General features: G+C 42.5%; 1 protein-coding gene across 5 annotated transcripts in view; it reads right to left on the bottom strand.

Annotated features, from left to right (window-relative positions):
* Positions 1–11,755: 11,755 nt before the first annotated feature.
* The window catches only part of ZNF652 (zinc finger protein 652), a 65,711-nt gene continuing 55,105 nt past the window's right edge, over positions 11,756–22,361 (bottom strand). For all 5 annotated transcript variants that reach the window (XM_055407605.2, XM_055407604.2, XM_055407606.2 and 2 more), the window contains one exon: positions 11,756–20,803. In XM_055407605.2, coding sequence (XP_055263580.1) covers positions 20,292–20,803 — 512 coding nt within the window. In that variant the 3' untranslated portion in view covers positions 11,756–20,291. The remainder of the gene's footprint in view (positions 20,804–22,361) is intronic.

The raw sequence follows: 22,361 nt of genomic DNA, 5'->3' as shown, positions 1-22,361 counted from the left end.
CAGAGCATCAGTCAAGGCAGATCAGTGGCTTCCTAAACTGATTTTTACAAAGTCACAACCGGAAAGCAAGAAAAGTAATTTTCAAAGGCTGAATGCTGACTGTTCTCATTTTTTGGCTCAATATTTCTGACTCCAGAGGAGCATCTCTCATTACTCTGACTGGTCAACTTCTCATTCCTCTGCTTCTGACCCATTTCAGGGCTTGATCCGGTCACTTCACACATGAGGGGCTGCGGGGGGTCATGCTGCATTCATCCTGCAGGCTCACCTGACTTCACCCCAACTTCAGCACCTGCCCATTTCCTCAAGGGGGAGACTTTTCAATGAAAGTCTTCGTTGGATGAATGTGCGCACACCCCCTCAGACTGGCCACACTTTCTGGTTACCGTTTCTATCATCCATTGATAACATTGCCAGATGCGATTTGCCACCATCTGTGATTATTAGGCTGGAGAGTTATGATCCTGAATAGTTTTCTTCTGCCTTGCTCTTGTCTTTAACACCAAATCTGTATTAATGGATACCACAGCAGGTGCTTGGGACAGGTGAGCTGTGGACTTATGGGTTCCCTGGAAACTGGTGATCTGGGAGCCAGAGGCTTTCTGTCCACTCTCATGCCTTTATTTATTTTTTTGTAAGCCCTCAGATAGTGACGCTGGCACAGGCCTTAAATCAGCCAGGGCTCTACCAGAGAAACCAAACCAGTAGGAGATATATCTGTGTCTACCTATATCTTTAGGGACTTATCGCAAGAAACTGGCTTATACAATTGTGGGGGCTAGCTAGACATGTCCATGATTTATCAGATCAGCAGTCTGGAACTCTTAGGCAGGGGCTGATGCTGCAGTCCACAATGGAATATCTTCCTCAGGGAAACCTCACTGTTGCTCTTAAGGCCTTTCAATTGATTAGATGGTAGTGGTTTGGTTACTAAGTTGTGTCTGACTCTTGCGACCCCATGGACTATAGCCCTCTGCCCATGGAATTTCCCAGGCAAGAATACTAGAGTGGGTTGCCATTCCTTTCTCCAGGTGATCTTTCTGAACCAGGGATCGAACCTGGGTCTCCTGCAGTGCAGGCAGATTCTTTACTGAGTAACCAAGGAAGCCTTGACTAGATGAGGCCCATTCAAATTATTGAGAAGACTCTCCTTAAAGTCAATAGACGTTAACTATCATAACAGCAAAACCTAGATTGAATTGGTGTTTGAATACGGGTGCTATAGCCTAGTCAAGTTGATGCAGTCCCTATTAACTTACCTGTAGCAGGAAAGGCAAACACATAACCAGAATATGTGTTGGTTCCAGTCAAGATTAATTGCTGCTGCATCCAGAGTAGAAGGGATCCAGTGTGGTCAACCTGTTACCAAATGGCTAGTTGATTTCTTGAGGAATGGTCATGCTGTATCTGTACCACAGCATTGGCCTCTTAGAGGTAGGTTGGTTGGGAGTAACTAGATGAATCTTGTTGAGTGGAAGTCTATGCTAGTGGGACCAGTTACAACTTCTATTCCCTGCTTTCATGGATCTCCATTCATGTATCCACTGGGTGAGCACTGGATTGATCAATGTTAATGGTTAATGTCAACTGGCCCAACAATTCATTCTACTTGGCATGTAGAGCATAGACATTGTGGATGTCTGGGATGGTCCTTAATGTGTATTGTGAAGATCTTCACACTTCACGCCCATTCCCTTAGGTCCCTCTGCATATCTCTTTACCATGCTTCTTTGTTCCTGATCATCCAAACTTTATTTCTCAAGCCCCTGGACAACTAGTCAGACCATTTGCGCCTATGCGTGTCTCTGGGATATACTTACCTCAGGCTGCTCCTTTTTCCACATGCAATGGATGTTGGCATACGTGGCCAAAGCTCTGCCCATGGAGGATTCTTCCTCATTGCTCTTCCTCAGGATGACACAGAGAGGGTGACAATGTAACACTAATCTATTCCAGAGTGTGTCCAGCAAGGCAAACCGTCTGTGAACCAAGCTTTTCCTTCAAATGATCATAGAGGGCCCCTCACCCCCCACACCAGGTATCCACCACACATGGATAACTAGAGGAGAAGTACCCATGTGGTGGGAGACATGGGGGTTTGGGCCATGCTTGTGTAGCTTATTTGTATGTTTTACTTGTGCCCTCTGTCTTTGCTCAAGTTCAACCCTGAATATACTCCTTACATCTTAGAGTGCTGCTCAGCCCACCTAACCTTGTGAGTTGGTGAACCTGACAGACTTGAGCTCATGATGGGAAGTTCTGGCTGCACGAACACTGATAGCTGAGGTCAGGCGTTCTGTTTATACCAGGGTTCAGTGGCATTCCAGAAGCTGTTTTGCAAAAAGTTTATAATGATCTTATGCAAATAGAATAGATCTGCTCCAGATCCCATATGGAAAGTGTTAGTCATTCAGTTGTGTCCAACTCTTTGTGACCTCATGGACTGTAGCCCGCCAGACTCCTTTGTCCATGGGATTTTTTCCAGGCAAGAAGACCCCATGTCTATGTAATTCTCCTATTTGGGCTTGCTATAAATGCCACATAATTTCACAGATACCTCTGATGCCACAGTTGTTGGGCCCTAATGTGTGAAGTGGTAGGCCGGCTTGCACCATGGCCTGGACCTGCTGAAGAACTCTTAAACTCTGGACCCTGCTAAAGTTGGCATCCTTTTGTGCCACCATTTACATGAGTTGAAGCCAAGTATGGAAAGATGACTCCAGAACCCACTGAGGCCCACCAGGCATTATACTTCTTTAAGTTGGAAGGTGCAGGATGAAACCATTTGTCCTTTATTATGGATGCCCTAGGAGGTGTCCCAGGTGGTGCTAGTGATAAAGAACCCACCTGCCAATGCAGGAGACGTAAGAGACACAGGTTTGATCCCTGGGTCAGGGAAGATCCCCTGGAGGGGGGCATGGCAACCCACTCCAGTATCCTTGCCTGGAGAATCCCACGGACAGAGGAGCCTGATGGGCTATAGTCCATGGGGTCGCAAAGAGTCAGACACAACTGAAATGACTTACCATGCATGCATGGATGACCTAAATCACTGGACCCCTAAACATTTCACTGATGTGGCCGGCCCTGGAATTTTAAGGATAATTTTCCACTCACTAGAGCACACATGTCTTAGCAAAGCCTACAAAATACTTGCCACTTCTTGGCCCTGCAGTCTGATTAATAATGTCGTCAATGTAGTGTATCAATGTGATGCTTTTCGGGATGTCCAGTCATGTCCCTTTGGACTATATTATATCAGAGGCAGGAGAGAGGACACAGATGGAGGGTAGGGGAATAGGCTATAAAATATACTCTTATCCATCTAAAGTGAATGTAAATTTTTTCTGCTTCTCTTTGCCTGGCATTGCCATTCACTAGGTCAATGGCCGTAAACCATGTATTAACACTTGAGGCTGTATTAATTACCCTTAGCAAAGATACCAAGTCTGGCGCAGCAGTTTCAGTGGAGCTATCATTGTTGAGTTTGCAGTGAAGCCTGTTTTAATCCCTGAAGCCCAGCCTGTTTTTTGCAAAGGCCAGACTGGTGAATTTAGCAAGGATATAATGGAGATTGTCATTCCTGCCATGTTCTATTAATCATCTCTGTAACTCTTTGCAGATCAGCTACCCTGCCCCCCAAATCTGACACGGCCACTCATTATAATTGAATCCACCTTGCCTCTGATGTTTAAGTGCTACCATCTGCCTCCAGTATGTAAGGATCCTAGTACCCCCATTGCTATTAGGAAGTCTGGTTCTGTACCATCAGCTCTGGTCAGCAGAGGACGGACCCATGGAGCTTCTCAGGCATGGTCTTACTCTCACCAGAGATTCTAATTCCTCCGGTAAAAGGCATGTGCTCCAGGTCCTCTTGTGGAATACAGTTATTTGTTGAATTTTCTAGCTCTTCATTGTATGTTCCACTCAAGCATGCCTACTTCTTTGAGCCTCCCATAGCAATTTCAGCTTATCTCCTTCTCTTAGTGTAGGCCGTTTTCTCTCTCCATTTCCAACAGCCACCCTAGCAGTAGTATATTAGCACCATCTCCTGTGGAATCTTTGCTAGGGTCCATTCTCAGAATGCTCCCATATCAACAAACTGTCATCTGTTCAACGTTCCACCACTCTATATCTCTTGATCTTGATCCTAATACTGTCCTGGCTTCTGTCAGTACATGCTGGCTAGGTCCTACAACTTCAGAATATAGAGTCTGAATCAGTCAGAGTCCAATCAGGAGTCAGAAACCACATTGTAATTTGGACATGGAAACTTTAATATGTAGAATACTGAAGTATAATAGGCAACTGGAATGATAAATGATTGGCTAGTAAAAAACAAAGAGAACTGAGAAGCAGTTAACATAAAGCTGCTAACTATAAGGAACAGCCACTACCCTTAATGTTGGGGTGGGGCAGTCAGGAAGAGGCCAGCCCAGGGTTGAGATCCAGATCTTGTTTAGAGGATACAGTCATGACTCTCAGGATGGCAGAGAAGTCACTGTGGTGCTGAGCAGGTGGAGCAGGAAACTGGCCCTGCAAACTTACCAAATCCGTCCTCCAGGCTGCCTGGGTCAGTCCACTATGAAACTTTCTGATGGGAGTGCTGGGAAATGCTGCTGGCTGCTGGGTGCTGCTGACTGTCCTGCACCAGAACTGGACATGGAAGCTGCCCATGCTGCAGAAGCTGGGAGCTGGAGATGTTGCAGGAACCTGCCAAGAGTGGCACACGAGAACTAGGAAGGAAAGCCCCTTGCTCCTGCAAAGGTTCTCCATGGCTCTCTAGTGCTGGAGCTTAGCATCATGCCAGCTGGCAAAGAAGAAACATTTAAAGGGCTCAGATCCATTCCTACAGAGCAGGCAGTGAAGGGTGTTTCTAGAACTAAGAGGCAAAAATTGACAACTGGCATAACTCTTTTCTTCCTTTGGCAAGGCCAGCACTTCCCTGGTTAGGTTATGTTGTGACTTGATCCTAGTTATTGGTCTGGTAGTCAGGAGGAGAGATGGGGTAGACCCAGAGAGGTGTGCAGTATAGCAAGGCAGAGGTCTCTGCATCCTTTTTAAGCAAGAGGGTGATATTAGTTTCTTCCAGGAAGGGGTGAACTGTTTCTGCAGTGCTAGAGGGTTCAGGGAGACCTGGGATTTCTTGGCCCAGATGTTCCCATGACATCTCTTCCCAACCAGACCCCTGGACTTGTCATAGTAGACAATGGATGAGAATTCATTGGATGAGAATGCAATGGATGAGAACTCAACTTTATCTGGAATTCTGCTACTCTTACATTTAAAAACTGGACCTGATCTTCAGCTTTTCTGCCTTCTGGCTGCAGAAGATGAGGATTTGTCCTTATATGTTGCCAAGGCAGTTAGTTTTCTATTGCTGTGTAACGAAAGACCACAATGAGTTGCTTTAAAAAATGTCCACTTAGTATCATGCAGTTACATGGTTTAGGAGTCTGGGCAGACTGGACGAGGTTCTGCTGAGGGTGTCAGGTCAGTTGTGCCACAGTATATAACATAAATATGGGGGTAGAAAGAATCTCATCATATTAATAGGTTCCAAGGATTAGGGCTTCCCTTGTGGCTTAGCTGGTAAAGAATCTGTCTGCAATGCAGGAGACCTGGGTTCGATCTCTGGGTTGGGAAGATCCCCTGGAGAAGGGAAAGGCTACCTACTCCAGTATTGTGGCCTAGAGAATTCCATGGACAGTCCATGGGGTCACAAAGAGTCAGACACGACTATGTGACTTTCACTTTCACTTTCAAGGATTAGGGCATAGAATCTTGGGAGGCCATTTTTAGAATTCTGCCTTCTATAGTCTATCCTGTGGTCCCCAAAGATTCCCATTCCTCCTAAATGCACAATATACTCAACCCCTTCCAAAGTTCCCAAGGGTCTCATCCTATTACAGCATCAATTCGAAGTCCCAAATCTCATCTAAATATCATCAACTCGTACAAAGTTTTATCATCTAAATCAAGCACAGATGAATCTACTGAGTGTAACCCACTAAGTACAGATCCTGGGCACAATTCTGCATCTATTGACCCGTGAAACTAAAGAAATAACAGGCTCTGGTTCGAAAGCGGGAAATGTCATCAGTCCAAAGCAGTCATTAAATCTAATCAAGCAAGCTCTTAGATTTCAAGGCCTGGGACAGCTGGCTCTTGACTCTGCCCTTGGGGCTCTTGGATCCCCTATTCTTCATTTTTCATGAAAGATAGCACATGTTTTCAGCTGAGATATTTTATCAACCTGCTTCTTGCTAGTGAAATTTGGGGGACCCAAAAACCTTCTTTCATTTTCCACTCTGTCTCTTTCCCTGTGGGTATAAATTTCTCAAGAACCTTGTGGGCTTTGCATTGATTGCACAGGGATTAACCAAACATCTAATGAGACAAAAGTCTCTCCCACACATCTTTCTGGAATAATCCCTTCTCTACATTTGGCTTCTGCTGAGGCGGCTAAGGAGCAATAACCCCTAAGCTTCCTACAGGACCCCTGGTTTGCTTGAGATCTATCACAATGACAGAGACTGAACTGTATCCTCCCAAAATTCGTCCTTGAAATCCTACCTCCCAGTACCTTAGAATGTGATTTTATCTGGAAATAGGGTTACTGCCAAGGTAATTAGTTAAGATGAGGTCAACCTGGAATAGGTGGACCCTTAATCCAATATGACTGGTATCCTTAAAGAAAGGGGAAGTACACACACACACACACATGGAGATGAAATGAGAAGATGGAAGCAGATATCAGGATGATGCTTCTACAAGCCACGGAACTCCAGAGATTGCCAGCAACCCCCGAGAAGCTAGAGAGAGGCATGGAACAGACGGTCAGTCTTCAGAAGGAACCAACCCTGCTGACACCTCAATCTCAGGAACTGTGAGACAATACATTATTGTTATTTAAGCTACCAAGTTTATGGTACTTCACTGCGGCACCCCAGCAAACTAGTACAACCCCTGATCTCTGGTGACTGGCTCATGGATCTTTCTGAAGTTTCAGCAAAAGGTTTTACAGCCACATACCAGGGCTTTTCTTTAGGCCAGTTTTTGGCAGCCAGTTTTTGGTTTCCTTTGTGGCTCAGATGGTAAAGAATCTGCCTGCAATGCGGGAGACCTGGGTTCCATCCCTGGGTTGGGAAGATCCTCTGGAGAAGGGAAAGTTTACCCACTCCGGTATTCTGGCCTGGAGAATTCCATGGACTACAGTCCATGGGGTCCCAAAGAGTCGGACACGACTGAGCAACGTTCACTTTCACTTTCTGAATTTTACTATCTTTTGCAATCTAGATAGGCTGAGAATTTCCCAAATCACTGTCTCCGTCCCCTTTCAACAAGTCTTCCCTTAATTTCTTTCTCTCCTCTTGTATTTTACTATCATTAGCAAAAAGAAACCAGGCTTTGCCTAGAGAATTTCAGCTATGTATCTACATTCCTTGCTTATAAGTTCTGTTTTCCACATAACTGCCGGACACAACTCCGCTAAGTTTTCTGCCACTACATAACAAGAATTACCCTCTCCAGTTCCAATAACATATTCCTCACTTCTGTCTGTGCCCTGTCAGCATCTTAAGTTTATGTGTCTGTTAATGATCTGTTCACGGAGATTGAGGCTTTCTCTAAGGCAGTTTAGGATCTCTACATTGTCCTCATGTTCTTTTGACCTGCAGCATCTTGAATGTACACATTTCTACTAAGAGTCGGTTCAAGGCAACTAGGTCTTTTCTGTCATGCCCCTCAAAATTCTCCTGGCCTCCACCCGCTGTCCAGTTTCAAAGGCATTTCCACCTTTTTAGGTATTTGTTTTGGTACCCTGCTTCCAGGCACCACATGTTTTAACTTTGTATTGCTAAATATCACAAACTGGGGCAGGGCGGGGGGCAGCTTGAAACAACACAAGGCCCTTGGCTTTCACACTTGTCTTCAGTTGGTCATTAAGCACCCTCAGCCATTCATTATCTAACTCCAATGCGTCAATGGCATTCACCAGTAACCTTCAGATTCCACTGTCTTTAGAGTTAGTACTTATTCCGCCTCTCAAAAGCCTGTGCCATCACCAACCGCACCCCCCAACCCCCATGCCCAGGACACTCCCTTCTGCAGGGTCCCCACTAGTGACAGTTTGAACGGTTGTCCCACCTATCACTAGTGATGGTGTCTTCATTACCAGCTGCCACCATTTTTGACTCTGCTTCCCTGAGCCAGTCCTAGTACCAACTGTATTAGGTCAAGTCCCGATAAAACTTGGAGAGTCTTCAAGGAAGAAGGACTGGACAGAGGTCAAGTTGGGCAGAGTTAAACTGTGATGCATTCACAGCAAAGACCTCAGCTGATCTCACAGGAGGTCAGGAGAGGGCAGCTCTTTAAAACTGTGCCCCCTGAGGCAGTCAGTCCAGGTCTTTATACCTCTGCACCAGTCACTGGATGTGGGTTGCCCTTGGGGAAGGGAGGAGGTGTGACTTTGGGGGAGGTGGCTGTCTTCAGCTGAGAGCAATCCTGGAGACTCAAGCTGAGGCAGAAAGGTTTTGGAGTGACTGGGAGAATGAGTGCCTGGACTCTGAAGCGGTGGCAGTGGGGTGGGGGAGGGTGCTTGGGGGGTAGAATTTGGAAAAGAACACCACAACATCTACTGCAATTATTGTTTTCTGTATCTGCTAATAGGTAACATTTATACTTTGTATTAATTCCTTGTTGCACAAATTACCCCCAAACTTAAAACAACAGTATCATTTCGTTTGTTGGTCATGAATCTGAGCTCAGCCTAGACAGGTGTCTCTGGCTCAGGATCAGCGAGCTACTGGCCTGGGCTAAGTCAATTCCAGACTGTACTGTGCTGGACAGCCCACTTCCAAGCTCACTGATGTGGCTGTTGGCAGGCCTCAGAAGAGCACTTCCAAATTCACTCACGTGGTTGCTGGCAGGTTTCCCTTCCTGGGCAAGTCCTCCACAGGCTGCCTTAAGCGTTTTCACGACATAGCAGCTGGTGATTAAAGCGGGAGAGATCACGACCAGGAGTCTTTTTTCTTTGCTCCCAAGTCTTCTTGTAACTAATCTTGGAAGTGAAGCTGTATCACTTGTCATATTCAATTCCTTAGAAGCAAGTTTCTGAATCCAGCCCAACTAAAGGGGAGAGGATTGCATGGGGTGCAAACATCAGGAAGTGGGGGTCATTGGGGCCAACTGTCACAAATACTATCTGGCAAACACTGAGCTGAGCATTTTACCTGCCTGGTTTTATTTAATCCTCACAGTGACCTTAAGGGAGCTGCTATTAATATCTTTCTTTGCAGATGTGGAAATAGGAACAGAGTGGTTAGATAACTTGAAGCCATACAAGTGACTGTTAGAGGAGAGAAAAAACGGAGTCCAGTTTTGTAGACACACACAAGTCTATGTGTTTCTAATTCTTATAATGTCTCCATTAATAACATCTTAGGAAAGTCAAAATTGTTGTAAAGATCAAAGCTGGATTGGGGGCTACCAGCTTTAGGTGCAGAGGCTGGGAGTGAGAGGTACCAATCAGAGGGGTCTAAACCCAGGCAATTCCTAACTCAAGAAGCTCAGGAAAAAGGCTGGGGACACAGAAGGCAGGCCAGAAGTCTGGGGAGAGGGGAATTCTGAACTGGTTGTGTTCTTGATGAAATCAGCTATGGACATGAGGAAACCCCTCCTTCCTTTGTAAGTTTAGAGTTGCTGAGTAGGGACTAGAAATAGAAGTAGCAGGGTTACAAATGAGTTACAGCTATCACTTAGTCATGCCCTCCAAAGTTCTTGCCTGATGAACTGTGCAGTTATAAGCTTTTAATAGTCAGACTTCAGTTTTAACTGTTAGACTTAAATCTTAGGGCTTTTCCAAGTTATCTTATTGCTGTGTAACAAACCACCCCGAATCTTAGTGGTTTCTAACAAAAATAATTTCTAGTGATTCTCTGAGTTGGCTGGAGAGTTATTCTGCTGGCATCACCTGGGCTCTTAAGCAGGCATTTAGTTGGAGTGTTAGCTGAGCTGAAGGGTCTGTGATGCCCTCACCCACAGGCCTGGAATCTTCACAGGGACACCTGGGACGTCTGTTTCCAGCAGTTCTTGTCAGTCAGTGGTCTCACCTGAGTTACCTTAGTCATGTCCGAAGAGAACAAAGGCAGCTGCTCCACTAGGCTCCAGAACCACAGCATCACTTCCTCACACTCTATTGCTCAAAGAAGTCATGAGACCAGCCCAGGTTCAAGGTAGTTGAGAATGGCCACTAAATTCCTACTGGGAGCTTAATGAAGAGAAGGGCAAGGCCAAGACTACAAAATGGTATGGACACAAGGAGGCATGGCACATCAAGGGTCACTATTATTACCATTTACCATGGAGACCTTGACACTGCAATAAAGTATTTCTAGCTACCTTGGTACAGGCAGCAGGTTAGAGGCCCCACAAGATAGGACTGCAGTGTGCCCAAGATTGACCTGTCTTCACTGCAGGGCACTGGAATAAGCAATGGCTAATCTGTGCCAGGAGCTTCAGAGTCTTGACCCAATCAGAAATAGAAACATCTAAGACTTAAGATGTTGGAAGACCCAGTTAAAATAACCAAATTCTACATGAAATTGAATTCAGGCTGCTGTTGGGATAAAATAATACACATACGCATATACCCTGCTTTAGAAAGATTCTTCAAACTGCAGGCAGAACTTAGTGGGTCTTAAAATTAATTTTGTAGTTCAAGGTCAGCATTTAAAAAATAGAAAATATCAAAGTAGATATTTTTCTTGAATTTTTAATTCACTTATACAAACTCATCAATATATATATTGGATAGCCAACTAATGTGAAAATACATTTCTTACTATGGGTCACGGCCAAAGTTTGAAAGCCACTGATTTAGTATATGCTGGGGTCAGGGGCTATCTACTTTATATTCATGAAAAAAGTGTGTTAACATCAGTATTTAGTCAGAGTTACAAAATGATAGAAAATAAGAATGTCAGTTCTATGATTTGGGCAGTTATGTTCCATTCTAAGAGGTAATAAAAGGAACCTTGAACAAGGTTTCCTTTCTATATGCTTAACTCCCTCAGTAGAATCCTTAATCTGAATGAAGCAGGGTGCATCCTGAGCTGAAAGGTTCCTGGCAGAAAATAGTTGCTCCTCCAATGGCTACAGTAACAGCTCATGTGTTGGAGAATTATTTACTTGCTTGTTGTCAGGTTTCCTCCACTGGAACACAGAATCCACGAAAGCAGAGAGTATCTTGTTTATGGTGGAACCCCCAGTGGGCAGGTCAGTGCCCAGTACGTGTTGGGAACTCCATAAACATTTGTGGAGCAGACAAATGAGTGCATGAGTGAACGGGGAAGGGAGCCTCATCCAAGTACCACATTTTATAATCATTGCTTTTCACTGAATGTGCTTTGTAAGCACTTTCCATCTGGCTTCTTTTTCTTCAGACTGATTCAGAACCCAATCATGATCCTTTTTTCAAACACTGTTTTCTAGGATAGGTTCAGATTATTGCTCAGCAAACAGAGTAATGTTACTGAAACCAATCAGCACTGAGCCAGGCAGCAGAGAAAAGAGAACTAATCACTCTAACTTTGGCCAGCAGCTGTGAAAACATGCTACCTTTCATAACAGGGGTCAGCAGGATTTGTGGGCTGGACAGCGTGTTATGAAGACTGTCAACTGAGGATAAGGAAGAAATGAAGTGAAGAAAGACACGCAATGGATATGGCTACTTTTTTTTTTTTTACTGTGAACATTAGCATTAAATTGGTTACCGTACACATCCAAAGGCCCAGTATCTTGGAAATATTATGAAATGGCACACCTTGTACCAGAGTCTCACAAGAATAAAATAGACAATGCTACATCAAGTGGTTAAAAATACACAAAAAAGTAGTTTTAACAGTCTATAAATTTTTATACTTAAAATCATGATTGAGTTGAAATAAAAAAAGTGCATTTCAATTGCTAAAAAAATAATATTGGTACAGTTAACACAAGCTGGGGGGGGGATCAGTACATTGAGGGATCTGACAGGATGCTGGAATACAGAGGACTCCGGGAAGCTGGGCACGTTTGGAGATGTGGGAGGGAAACTTGGTTCCCCCTCACCATGGTTCCCTGGGGCCGAGCAGCTCTCCTTCCCCAGTGTCTTTCCCATCTTAGGAGATCCTGTCCCATTACCTGTCACCTCCCCAACTGAAGACTCCTCTAAACTTCTTTGCAGCATGAGAGGTACCTGCCCTACATGAGTCCAACTTGACCTTCAACTGCATCCTCATAGAGGTAGGAGGGACACTGCCCTCTTCTGGACTTGACATAAGTACCCCAGCCACATGGCCTTAATCCTTATGACCTAGCAGGCAGAACAGGGACCAAGCAGCTTCTGTTTCGTCAAACTCCTTTGGACAAATGTTCAACATTCAACAACAAGCTCTGTAAACCTAACGCTGAACAATTCCTGGCAAGCAAACTGGATTTTTTCTTTAAGAAATGAGGAAAAGTGCAAGTGATTTCAGTACTGTCAGGGAAAACAAAAATAAAGACAAACAAGTTACACCTGGCCCCGTTACCTAAACTGATCACAGCTTCAGTTTTCTTTTTCATCAAATGGAGTTACAAGCAGATGCCTCTGTCCACCTATATTGCTCAGGGTCAGATTCGGCTGGGGAAGAAGGGCCAGGCAGACAGCTGTTTGGAAGGCCATTTCAGGTGCAAATGCCTCCCAGTTCTACAGGCTAAATAGTTATGGTCTGGGGTTTCCTCTTGGTTGATAACTGACCTGCTTATTGTGAGGAAGACGCCGCTATAAGCACAAACAAACCTTGTGATCAGAGAGCTGATAAGGATTAGGAGCCTGAAGACAAATAACAGACACAGAGGGAACATGAGCTGAACTCTAACTGGGCAGAGTGGATGCTGAAGCAGACCTCCCACAGGTCAGGATGCAGGGCTGACCCCAATGACTTGCTCTCTGCTATAAAGGACATGTGCTTGGAGCAGAGAAGGTAAGAAGCATTTCCTCATTCATACGCCAGTTATCCCTGCCGCTCTTATTCTTCTCAGAGACGTGATGGCCCTGCACTGGTGGTGGGATTTGGGAGGAAGAAGTAAGGAGGGTGGCCTTCCTGCTTTGCATTTAGCACATGACAGATCCCTCAAGGGAAGGTTCTGGCTTTCAATTCAGATGCCTGAGCCACCAGGACACCTGACCCACTCACCAACCTTTGTTTCCATAAGGCTGAGCACATAGTAATATGGGGAAACGTCTTAAAAACCAAGATGTGAAAACAAATATTGAGCCAGTAAAGAATATTCTGCAAGAGACTTAAAAGTGGGATGCTGCTTTAGAAGGTGAGAATAAAGAAGCTGAAGTATTTTGTTGCTCCCTTGTGGACAAAGCCAGTACTGCTGGTGGAGCAGAATCACACTGCCCATGTCAAGAAAAGAGGAAAAGGCATACTCAAAACTTGCAGAAGATTGAGAATTCATCTGAGGCTGCATATGTATGGCTGGGGATACAACTCTAGTAGGAAACACTCAAATTATGCCACATAGTTTCTTTCTTTTTCACTTTTGGAAAAAGTCTCAGGAGTTGAATGATCAAGCATAGAAAAGGTATTTTTAGGTCAGGTTAGAGATTCTAATAGAATAAAGTATTTCCCCATGAGCTTTCAAATGCAGTTAAACATAGCCTCAAGTCCTATGCAGAATGTGAGTTGGAGTCTCTGGCCTTGCAATCACACAGTCCCTTTCAACCCGTAAAAGGTAGGTAAGAAGGAAGTTGTGTTTGTCAAGGGAGGTGGATATTTAGAAACAACTGGACTCTTTGGCACATCCACTATAGAGACAGGCTCTTTGGTTGACCAAACCCAACAACACAAGTACCAGACTTCCTTCCAACTTTGGAAGGAAAATTCAGCTCCTACCCCTTCTGTCCCCCAAATCATTTTCAAGTAATTTGTAACATCCCTGATCTCACCAGGGAAGCTCAGATAGTGTGAAACTAGAAAGTGGAGGCGACACTTCTCCGGGGCCAAGACCCTTTGATACCTGTGCCAAATGTCTCATACAGACATGGACATGAAACAAGTCAACAGTCTGTCTCAGGGATGTGGCTCCTCAGTGTGAGCCCCCATCACTCCCACTGCTGTGCTGAGAGTCCCAGGAGAAAAGCCAAATATACAAAGCGGCTGCTTTAGGTAGAAAGTTACTACATAAAAGAGGCAAACTTCTAGGTCAATTACGGGGACTACCAAGGCATATTAAAGTAAAAAGATTTAAAACAACAAGAAACTTTTGTTACTTATTTCTGTAGAAATCAACTTTTTGCATTTTGTAAACTAGTATTCCCATTCCAAATAGCCACTGAAATCTTCAAATGTCTAGAACGTATTCATTATCAAACATAAGCATTCTCACAATTTTGCACTATCCCATCAATAACATACTGTCACCAGATAAAAAGCAGTAAGAATTTATTAACAGCTGCCTTCTTAGACTCCCACTTCATGTGGTTATTAGTTAGTCTTGAAAACCTGAGTATTAGAATGATTAACTTTAAGGAAAGAGACATGACATTTCAAGTCAGAAAGGAAAAATTTTGACTAAGGCCAATATATTCAACTCAACAGCCTTATTTTACTTAAAAAAAAAAAAAGCAATCTAATTTCCTCATTTGAAAGAATTGAATTTGTTTTCAGTTTTGGAGGAGAACTGAAAGGGAGCAAGAGACCTGTACACAGCACAAACTACAGTGTCGACCGTGAAAGGTGAGCCAATGACTAAAATGTTTTTATGATTAAGGTGCTCATATCACATGGAGAATACAAGGAAACCTCCTTTTTATTACATCCTTCATATATTACGTATCAACAATATTTAAAAAATTAATTAGATGAGAACAAGTAGAAGAGAAAGTAACTGGAAGTTTTTGAGGGATAGGATAAAAGAGGCAGATCAAAAATCAGTAAGGGACTTCTGATAAACCCAGAGAGCAATTTGAAATTAGACTAAAATAAAATTATGAGTACAACCTTGCAAAATGTTTCTAGAACAGGGAGAGAGCACATAGAAAGAAGGCATGGCAACAGCAGCATTCACGATACCTTACTCAGAAAGGGGAGGCATTCAGGAAGACTAATAAAGATGAGAAAAAGATGTTCGGAAGAGATACTTAATGACCTTTAATTTGAAAGGAACATCTAGTTTCTGGTGAAAGAAAAACACATGAGGAGTAAGATAAGGATAAAATAATTCATCATTAGATATGTAATACATGAAGAAACAAGATATAAATTAAAGTTTAAAGTGTAATCTAAATGGAGGAACAAAACAGAAATGCATAAAAATTTCACACCCGAGGTTTCAGCAAGCTGGTAGAAACAAACCAACTGGAATATAGGTGAGTTCCAATAGTCATGGAGGATGAAATAATCAGAGGTAGGATTTAGATCAGGAAAATAATGTTCCAGGATGCTGGCTTTTTGAAGGCACTCAAGAACAGAGCGAGAGAGACTGAAGCTGCAGCGAGAGATTGGAGAGACACACACTCACTAACCTGTCATAAGAAAATTAAAAACAACTCCAGGAGCACTGTGACAATACATACAGTATCAAGTTACACACAGTCTAACAAGGTAGAAATCCACCTTGTTAGTAGTTTCTGACAACAGTATAGCTTCTACTTAGGGGATAAGGAAGAGAACTTTGTTTTCTGGATATGCAATTCTGCAAATGGTAAATGGTATTCTATCTAATTCTTTAAACAAAAGTACCGAGTTACAGCTTCAAAGCTGGGACAATCAAGGAGTGTGATTTTCCTTTGAATATTGCAAAACCTATCCTCTAAGACAAAAAGATCTGATCACAAAATCTATAAAAAGTCCAGAGAGTATAAAAGTACAGAACTATGAAAGTAGATATCTTGATGGCAACTTTTATGGCTTCCACAGAAAGTCTAGAGAGGATCTCTGGTGTGCTTTATCGAGGTAGTGTCCAGGGTTGGAAGGTCATTGTTATTTATCACAAATGCTACAGATGACAGAAGCAGGTTAGCTAGGGTGTTGCTAGTACATAATAATGCCAGTATCTCTTAATGGCTAATGACCTTTCATTCCTGAAAAAAACAATGATCTTTTGGGAAATTTCCTATCTTGGTTCAGGCAAAGGAAAATTAAAACCCAATATTTACTTGCTCAATTTTAATAGTCTGAAGAAATCCAAGTGAGTTGATTTTTGTAATGGGACATAGTTCATAAAATTCCTAAATGTAATCTATCCCTTTTTCATCAAATACTTCCCATACAGTCTGGAACAGTATCAAAATGTTCATCATGTTGGTCAGCAACATAATCATAAAAGTTGTCTCTTCTATACAGTAGCTCAAACAGAAGAGTTTCTCTAACTTTAGTTTTTCTTTCTCTCTTTTCTCAAACATTAAAATCCCACCATTCTGTATTTCACTAACTGAAATCTTTAAGATGCGGTAAATACACACACACACACACACACACACACACACATATATACACACACATCTGCAATGAGTTTCTATTTCTGCTGGATTTTCTTAAAATTTAAAATTTCCAGTGAAATAAAATTAAGCTAAACAAGCATATCCATTCAACAAACATAAAAACTGAAAATAAAAGTCAAGAAATAGAAAATCAAAAGTTTACAAGCATCTCTTCAGAGTATTTTGCCTTTAGAATACAAGGGACAATCAATCATATATAGAGAGTGTATACAGGGAACATTCTAACCACAATGAAAATGTTCTTCCAATCAATGGTGCTTTAAGAAAGATGGTATGACTATGGTAATGTCCATGCTCAGTCATTAATTTAGAACAGAAAATGTAAATGGTAGACTGTAAAAGTATATGTAACTGATTAGTAAAGGCTACTGTGAACTATGTAGTAAAAGTTTACGTGGAGACTTCCCTGCCTGCTAAAAATAGGAATCAAATCACAAATATACATGGAAAGGAAGCCACATGCTTTAAACTGTTCATCTTATTTTCTTCATTCAAATGTAAAAAATCTAACTGAATATGCCTGCCCCTCTCAATTTGAGAAAGCAACAAGCAGCCTTTCATTAAGGCTAAGGAAGAGTTTATATTTGAATGACAAATCTACACAAAAGAAAAATGTAAAAAGAAAACTAAAAAGCAATATCAACTCAAGCTGGGAATTTCTAAGTCAGTCTTAATTCTAGCAATGGGACAAGCCTTTGAAGACAGTAAAATTTAAGTCATGAAAAACAGCCTCCATTTGATATCTATATAATGCTGAAATGTGGCCTTTGTTGTCTTTAAAATTTAAGTACAGATAAGGGCTGAGAACTCAAACTCCTCCAGAGTTCTTTTTTTCATAAACAGATAACAAATAGTAATTTCTGAAGAAGTCACACGGTGCTGTACTATAGGTGGGAGGGAACACACAACACAACACAACTTTTCTCTTAGTAAAGGATCCCAATCAAATTTTTAACCCTGAGTTTGAGTCTTAAGCATGTTAAACCTGATGTACATACACGTTTAAGGCTTCATCCCGCAGTTCTTCTATTCAGAAACATTGTTATGAATATTCTTAATGCATTTCATTAGGCATATGTAATCTGACACTGATGAGCAGCCAGTATGTTCTGAGTAGTTTTCCTGAAGACCACAAACCCCAAATCAGGGAACGTATACTTAACCAGGGGAAAAATTTGAGTTTCCAGATTGTTCCATAATACATTTCACTAAGAACTGTATTGTGTGACAATGCTGATTTTTTAAAAAAGATAATCCTTTATTTATTTTTTGCTTCTGTTAAGGGTGGTAGTGATTTTCTGCTTAGTATTGGTTTTCCTACGTAGCAGATATCTTCTTATGGCTATATTCACTTGAATGAAAAAAGAAATATTACTACCTGAATTTTCCAGTGTGTAATTTACAGTACACCTCATAAAATGGTTGATTCTGTAAGTCTCCAGTTAGAATTCAGAACTGCAGCCTAATACTGTAAATTTATTTAGAATAAAATAAGGTATAACCAATTAAGCTCAATTTACATCTTTAAAATCATTTTAATATTATAAGCTTGGACATGAAAAAATGATATGTCCACACAAAGGTGTATACCCACAAACTTGTCATGGAATGCCAAGGAAATTGTGTAAGTAAGGGGAGGCAGCCACTAAAGATAGAACAGTCATAAATAAAGAATTAACTTTTCTTATTGGGTTTGGGTACTTGAGTGTTCAAAGAATGTATACAAACATTTAAAAACAGCATTCTTCAGAAGTTACATCCAAAAATAGGGAGAAAAGTATGATAATAAAGATACTTTTCTGCCTCATTCCCAAATTTTCCTATGCTCACTATAGAAGACAAAGGCAATAATCAGAAAGAAAAAATCTGGAAGTATTAAACCAAAAAGCTAGCAGAGAATGCAGTATTTTAAAAATAGGGACTTAACCTCAATGGAGAGTTCCAGTTTTTCCTACCACAGAGCTAATAAGCCAGAAAAGTGCTGCACATATTTCTGCACATTTAATATTAAAAATAAAAAAATAAATAAAAGTCAGGGTTCTGAGTCACGCAAAGATTTAAAAGCCCGAGGAAAGAAAAATGAAGAAATTTCAAGATTAAAAAAAATGAGGAAGGGAGACAGAGAGAGAAAGTAGACTTTGCGCTGGAACTCAGTTCACTGACATGAAAAATTACAAAACTTTTAGCTATACTGAGTCTGGATAAATGTGATCAGTTAAAAATAATCTGTTAGCCCTTCTGCTCAGCCTTTCCTATAATGAATCCCCAACTGACCATGCTCTTTAGAAGTTACCCAAACGCTTCCAAACCTGCCCCAAATTAGAGATTAACTCTTCTTATCACCAAGAAGACTGCTACCAGGTAATTTCTTGCAGAGGACAGGGCAGCAAAATGTCACTTTCTTTCCCTCACTGCAATATTAACTGTTTTGAACAGCTTGAAGTTGTGATTATATCCATTAATACAAGAGACATTTTAAAAGTCATAACCCATTTGTGTTCTTATCCAAATTTCTCAGCCACTATCAGCAACATCATGTTTTGATTTTAATGTACTATTTTATCTTTCCGCAACAATTCTAGAAAAACAAAGCAACCTCAAAATGAGCAGTGTAGCAGGAGACTTCATTCTGTCATCCCACAAAGGTTGAACCTGAACACAGTTCTGAGGGAAGTGAGACGTGACTGAGATGAAACAGCCTCCCCAACTTCCTCCTCTTGATGGTGAACAGCCTGACTCAGATTTTCAAAACAGGCCAGCTTCAGGTGACTTCCCAGGAAAAGGCTCAACCCCCTGCAAGCATCCCATTTAACACACTAACTGAACCAAACAGAACATGGAGGATAGAGCATGTCCATAAGCCTAACAGACCCCCCAAGTGTTAAGCAGAGATTAAAAAACTACCAAGGACTTATGTCAAGTTCTGAAAGCAAAACCTCATTTTTTGCAGTAACTTGATCTGGAGACCCTCTGAGATTCATCTACTTTCTGAAGCACCTTTGAGTTGTACGGATGTAAGAATAACTTTGAACTATAGAAGTTATATGCATCTTTAAGAATCACATTTTGATGATTATAAAAATTTTTTCTATTTTACAACATAGGTCCAGCTACACTGAAAAAATTACACCGCTTATTGAAATACATTTCATTTTAGAAACAGACTACTAAAGAAGTCTATACAAAAACTCTAAAATAATTTCTGTAGTAAAATAAAGAGTGCATTAGGAGAGCTACACAAAGAAGAAAATTTCTTTCTCTATAATGCTTGATATACTGTGAAACACAGCTAGCTCAACTCTGAAGCCAGCACCAAAAGCTGAAAATAATTTGTTACGATACACAGTGATACAATTAATGCTCTGGATTAATCTCACAGCCTTCCCGATTAGTACAAAGGAAACCAGGCCTGTCCCCTCTTTGAGGAGAAGTCCAGGATATAAAAGCAAGCATACCTCATCAGCTGATATGAAATTATAAAATTCCACAAGTCTGAGTATTTGAAATTTATAAAAGTCACCAGAAAATGCAAGCAAATTGGGCTTTACTTCGGTGGTTCCCTGGTTTAGATGACAGTTCCCTCTGTGAGCTCAAGGTCTTCTTCACTCCCTCGGATGTGCTGATTCACCAAGACAATGACAAAGCTCTTGGTGGAGGCTGAGAGTCTGACAGCTACAGAAATGCTCACCAACCCCCTCTGCAAACTCACACAGGGGCACGCAACTCGTGGAGAACACACTTAAGGAGATGGATGTTAGTGATGCTGTGCTGCACTGTTCTTCTCTGCCAGGTGCCGCAGAAACGTGTCCTCACCCTGGCCTCTGTTGTTTAAAGGCTCACTCTTAAAGAGAGCTGGAGGTGGGGGGAGGTGGGGGACGGGGGGGATGGGAAGGTGGTGTGGGTGGTGAGGGTGAGCGTGGATGTGAAGGTGTGAGAAGGGGTGGGGGATGGGCCGAGGGGGCAGCGTGCCCACAGGGTTCATACTGACGGGAGGGGCGGGGGTCGTGGGGGTGTTCACCGCAGAAGGAACTGGGGTGGCTGGGGAGGTGGTGAGTGGGATCTGGACAGCAGGTGGCACGTTCACGGGGCTGGTCACCCGGAAGCACTTCTCCTTGTGGGCCTTAAGCATGTTGGAAAAGCGGAACCGCTGGCCGCACACGTCACACGGGTAGGGCTTCTCGCCTGTGTGAGTCCTACGGTGCCTCTTCATGTTGGGGCGGCTGGTGAAGCTTTTGCCACAGATTTCACAGATAAAGGGTTTCTCTCCTGAGATGAACACAGACACAAAGACATGATTAACACACCAGGCGGTAAGTATGTGCTCCAGCTACCCCTCACATTAAGGAAGGAGGTTACCACTCCTCTCCCTTACTGTGTATTATATTCTAGTAGTCACAGAAGAGTCCCCCAAAGTTGGGACTTCACAAAAAACAGCAGACAAAACTAAAACTTACATACAACCTACCATCGGGGTTTGGCTAAAAGAAGATTTGGGGGAAAAAAAAAAAGGCATCCACAAAAGTTATCTTCCACATCCTACAGGAAGAAGTGGTCAGATGGCTTTCCTGTGCTCAAGGGGACCAAGCCCACAGATGAATCTCTGCCTTTAAGCTAGGCCAGCTGATCTGTAAGCAATTTCTGACATTCCAACCCAAAGTAGGACTTTGATGAAAATGTCCCATGGAGTAAATAAGTCTCCTTAAGTCTACTCGTACCTAATCCTTAGCATGTGGCTTACTTTTTGGTATTTGGGGAAATACTGGACTGACTCACCCTACAACATGGATTTCACAATGCAGTGTTTCTCTGCAGGCAGTTTTCCATCACATGGGACTGTCTGCACATCTGAAGAGCACTCAGTGGTCCTGGCTCCAGTCCACTAAATGCCCCCAAGAAATTCTGACCATCAAAAATGTCCCCATACCATTTCCAAATGCCCAAGGGTGTGGGGAGGATTGAAAGGCAGGCTGTCGTTCTTGGTGAAGAACCTTTGGGACAGAGCCAAAAAGGAAACAAAACCCCATAATTCTAAGGGCACCTAGGCAGGAACTTGGGTTTGGGTTCTAAGGGATTAATTTTTAAGCTTTCCTTTGGACTTACTGCACAGTGGACTTACTGCTTATTCTATGCTGTTTGCCTGCCCCTCTCCCCAGGTCATAGGGGAGAAACAAAATGATGTTTGAACATACGTGTCTGTGATCACTTCATCCAGAATGCTGTGGTACCATGTGAAGTACCTGTACACATGTGCATCAGTGACCATGTGCTTGTACTTATCAATTCCTTCACCAATGCTCAGTGTATGTAGCTTCTATCTTTACTGCAGCTCCTGCTACAAGAGTTTGCTCTCACTTCAATCATTGCTCCCTTTCTTTCTAATGAAAATGAAAGTGAAAAGTGAAAGTGAAGTCACTCAGTCGTGTGCAACTCTGCGACCCCGTGGACTGTAGCCCACCAGGCTCCTCCGTCCATGGGATTCTCCAGGCAAGAATACTGGAGTGGGTTGCCAGTGCCTTCTCCAGGGGATCTTCCCGACCCTGGGATCGAACCCAGGTCTCCTGCATTGCGGGCAGACGCTTTAACCTCTGAGCCACCAGGGAAGTCCTTCTTTGTAACAGATGTCCTTATTCTATTCAGTATAAATAAAAGCTACTGCATATTGTTCTAATATGCAGTATTACTTACTTACTATGTTCTAATCACTTAACATCTCATTAACCTTTGGTGATCCTGACAGCATTATGAGGGAGGTATGTTGTTATCCCTATTTTACTGATTTCTTAAGAAACTTGCTAAAGGTTCTATGGCTAGTGGAGAGGCAGGA

This window comes from Moschus berezovskii, chromosome 20 (assembly GCF_049115385.1).
Source record: "Moschus berezovskii isolate FMDL1 chromosome 20, NW_MosBer_1.0, whole genome shotgun sequence".
NCBI classification, from domain to species: Eukaryota; Metazoa; Chordata; class Mammalia; order Artiodactyla; family Moschidae; genus Moschus; species Moschus berezovskii.
This window is presented reverse-complemented; position numbering and strand designations above follow the sequence as displayed.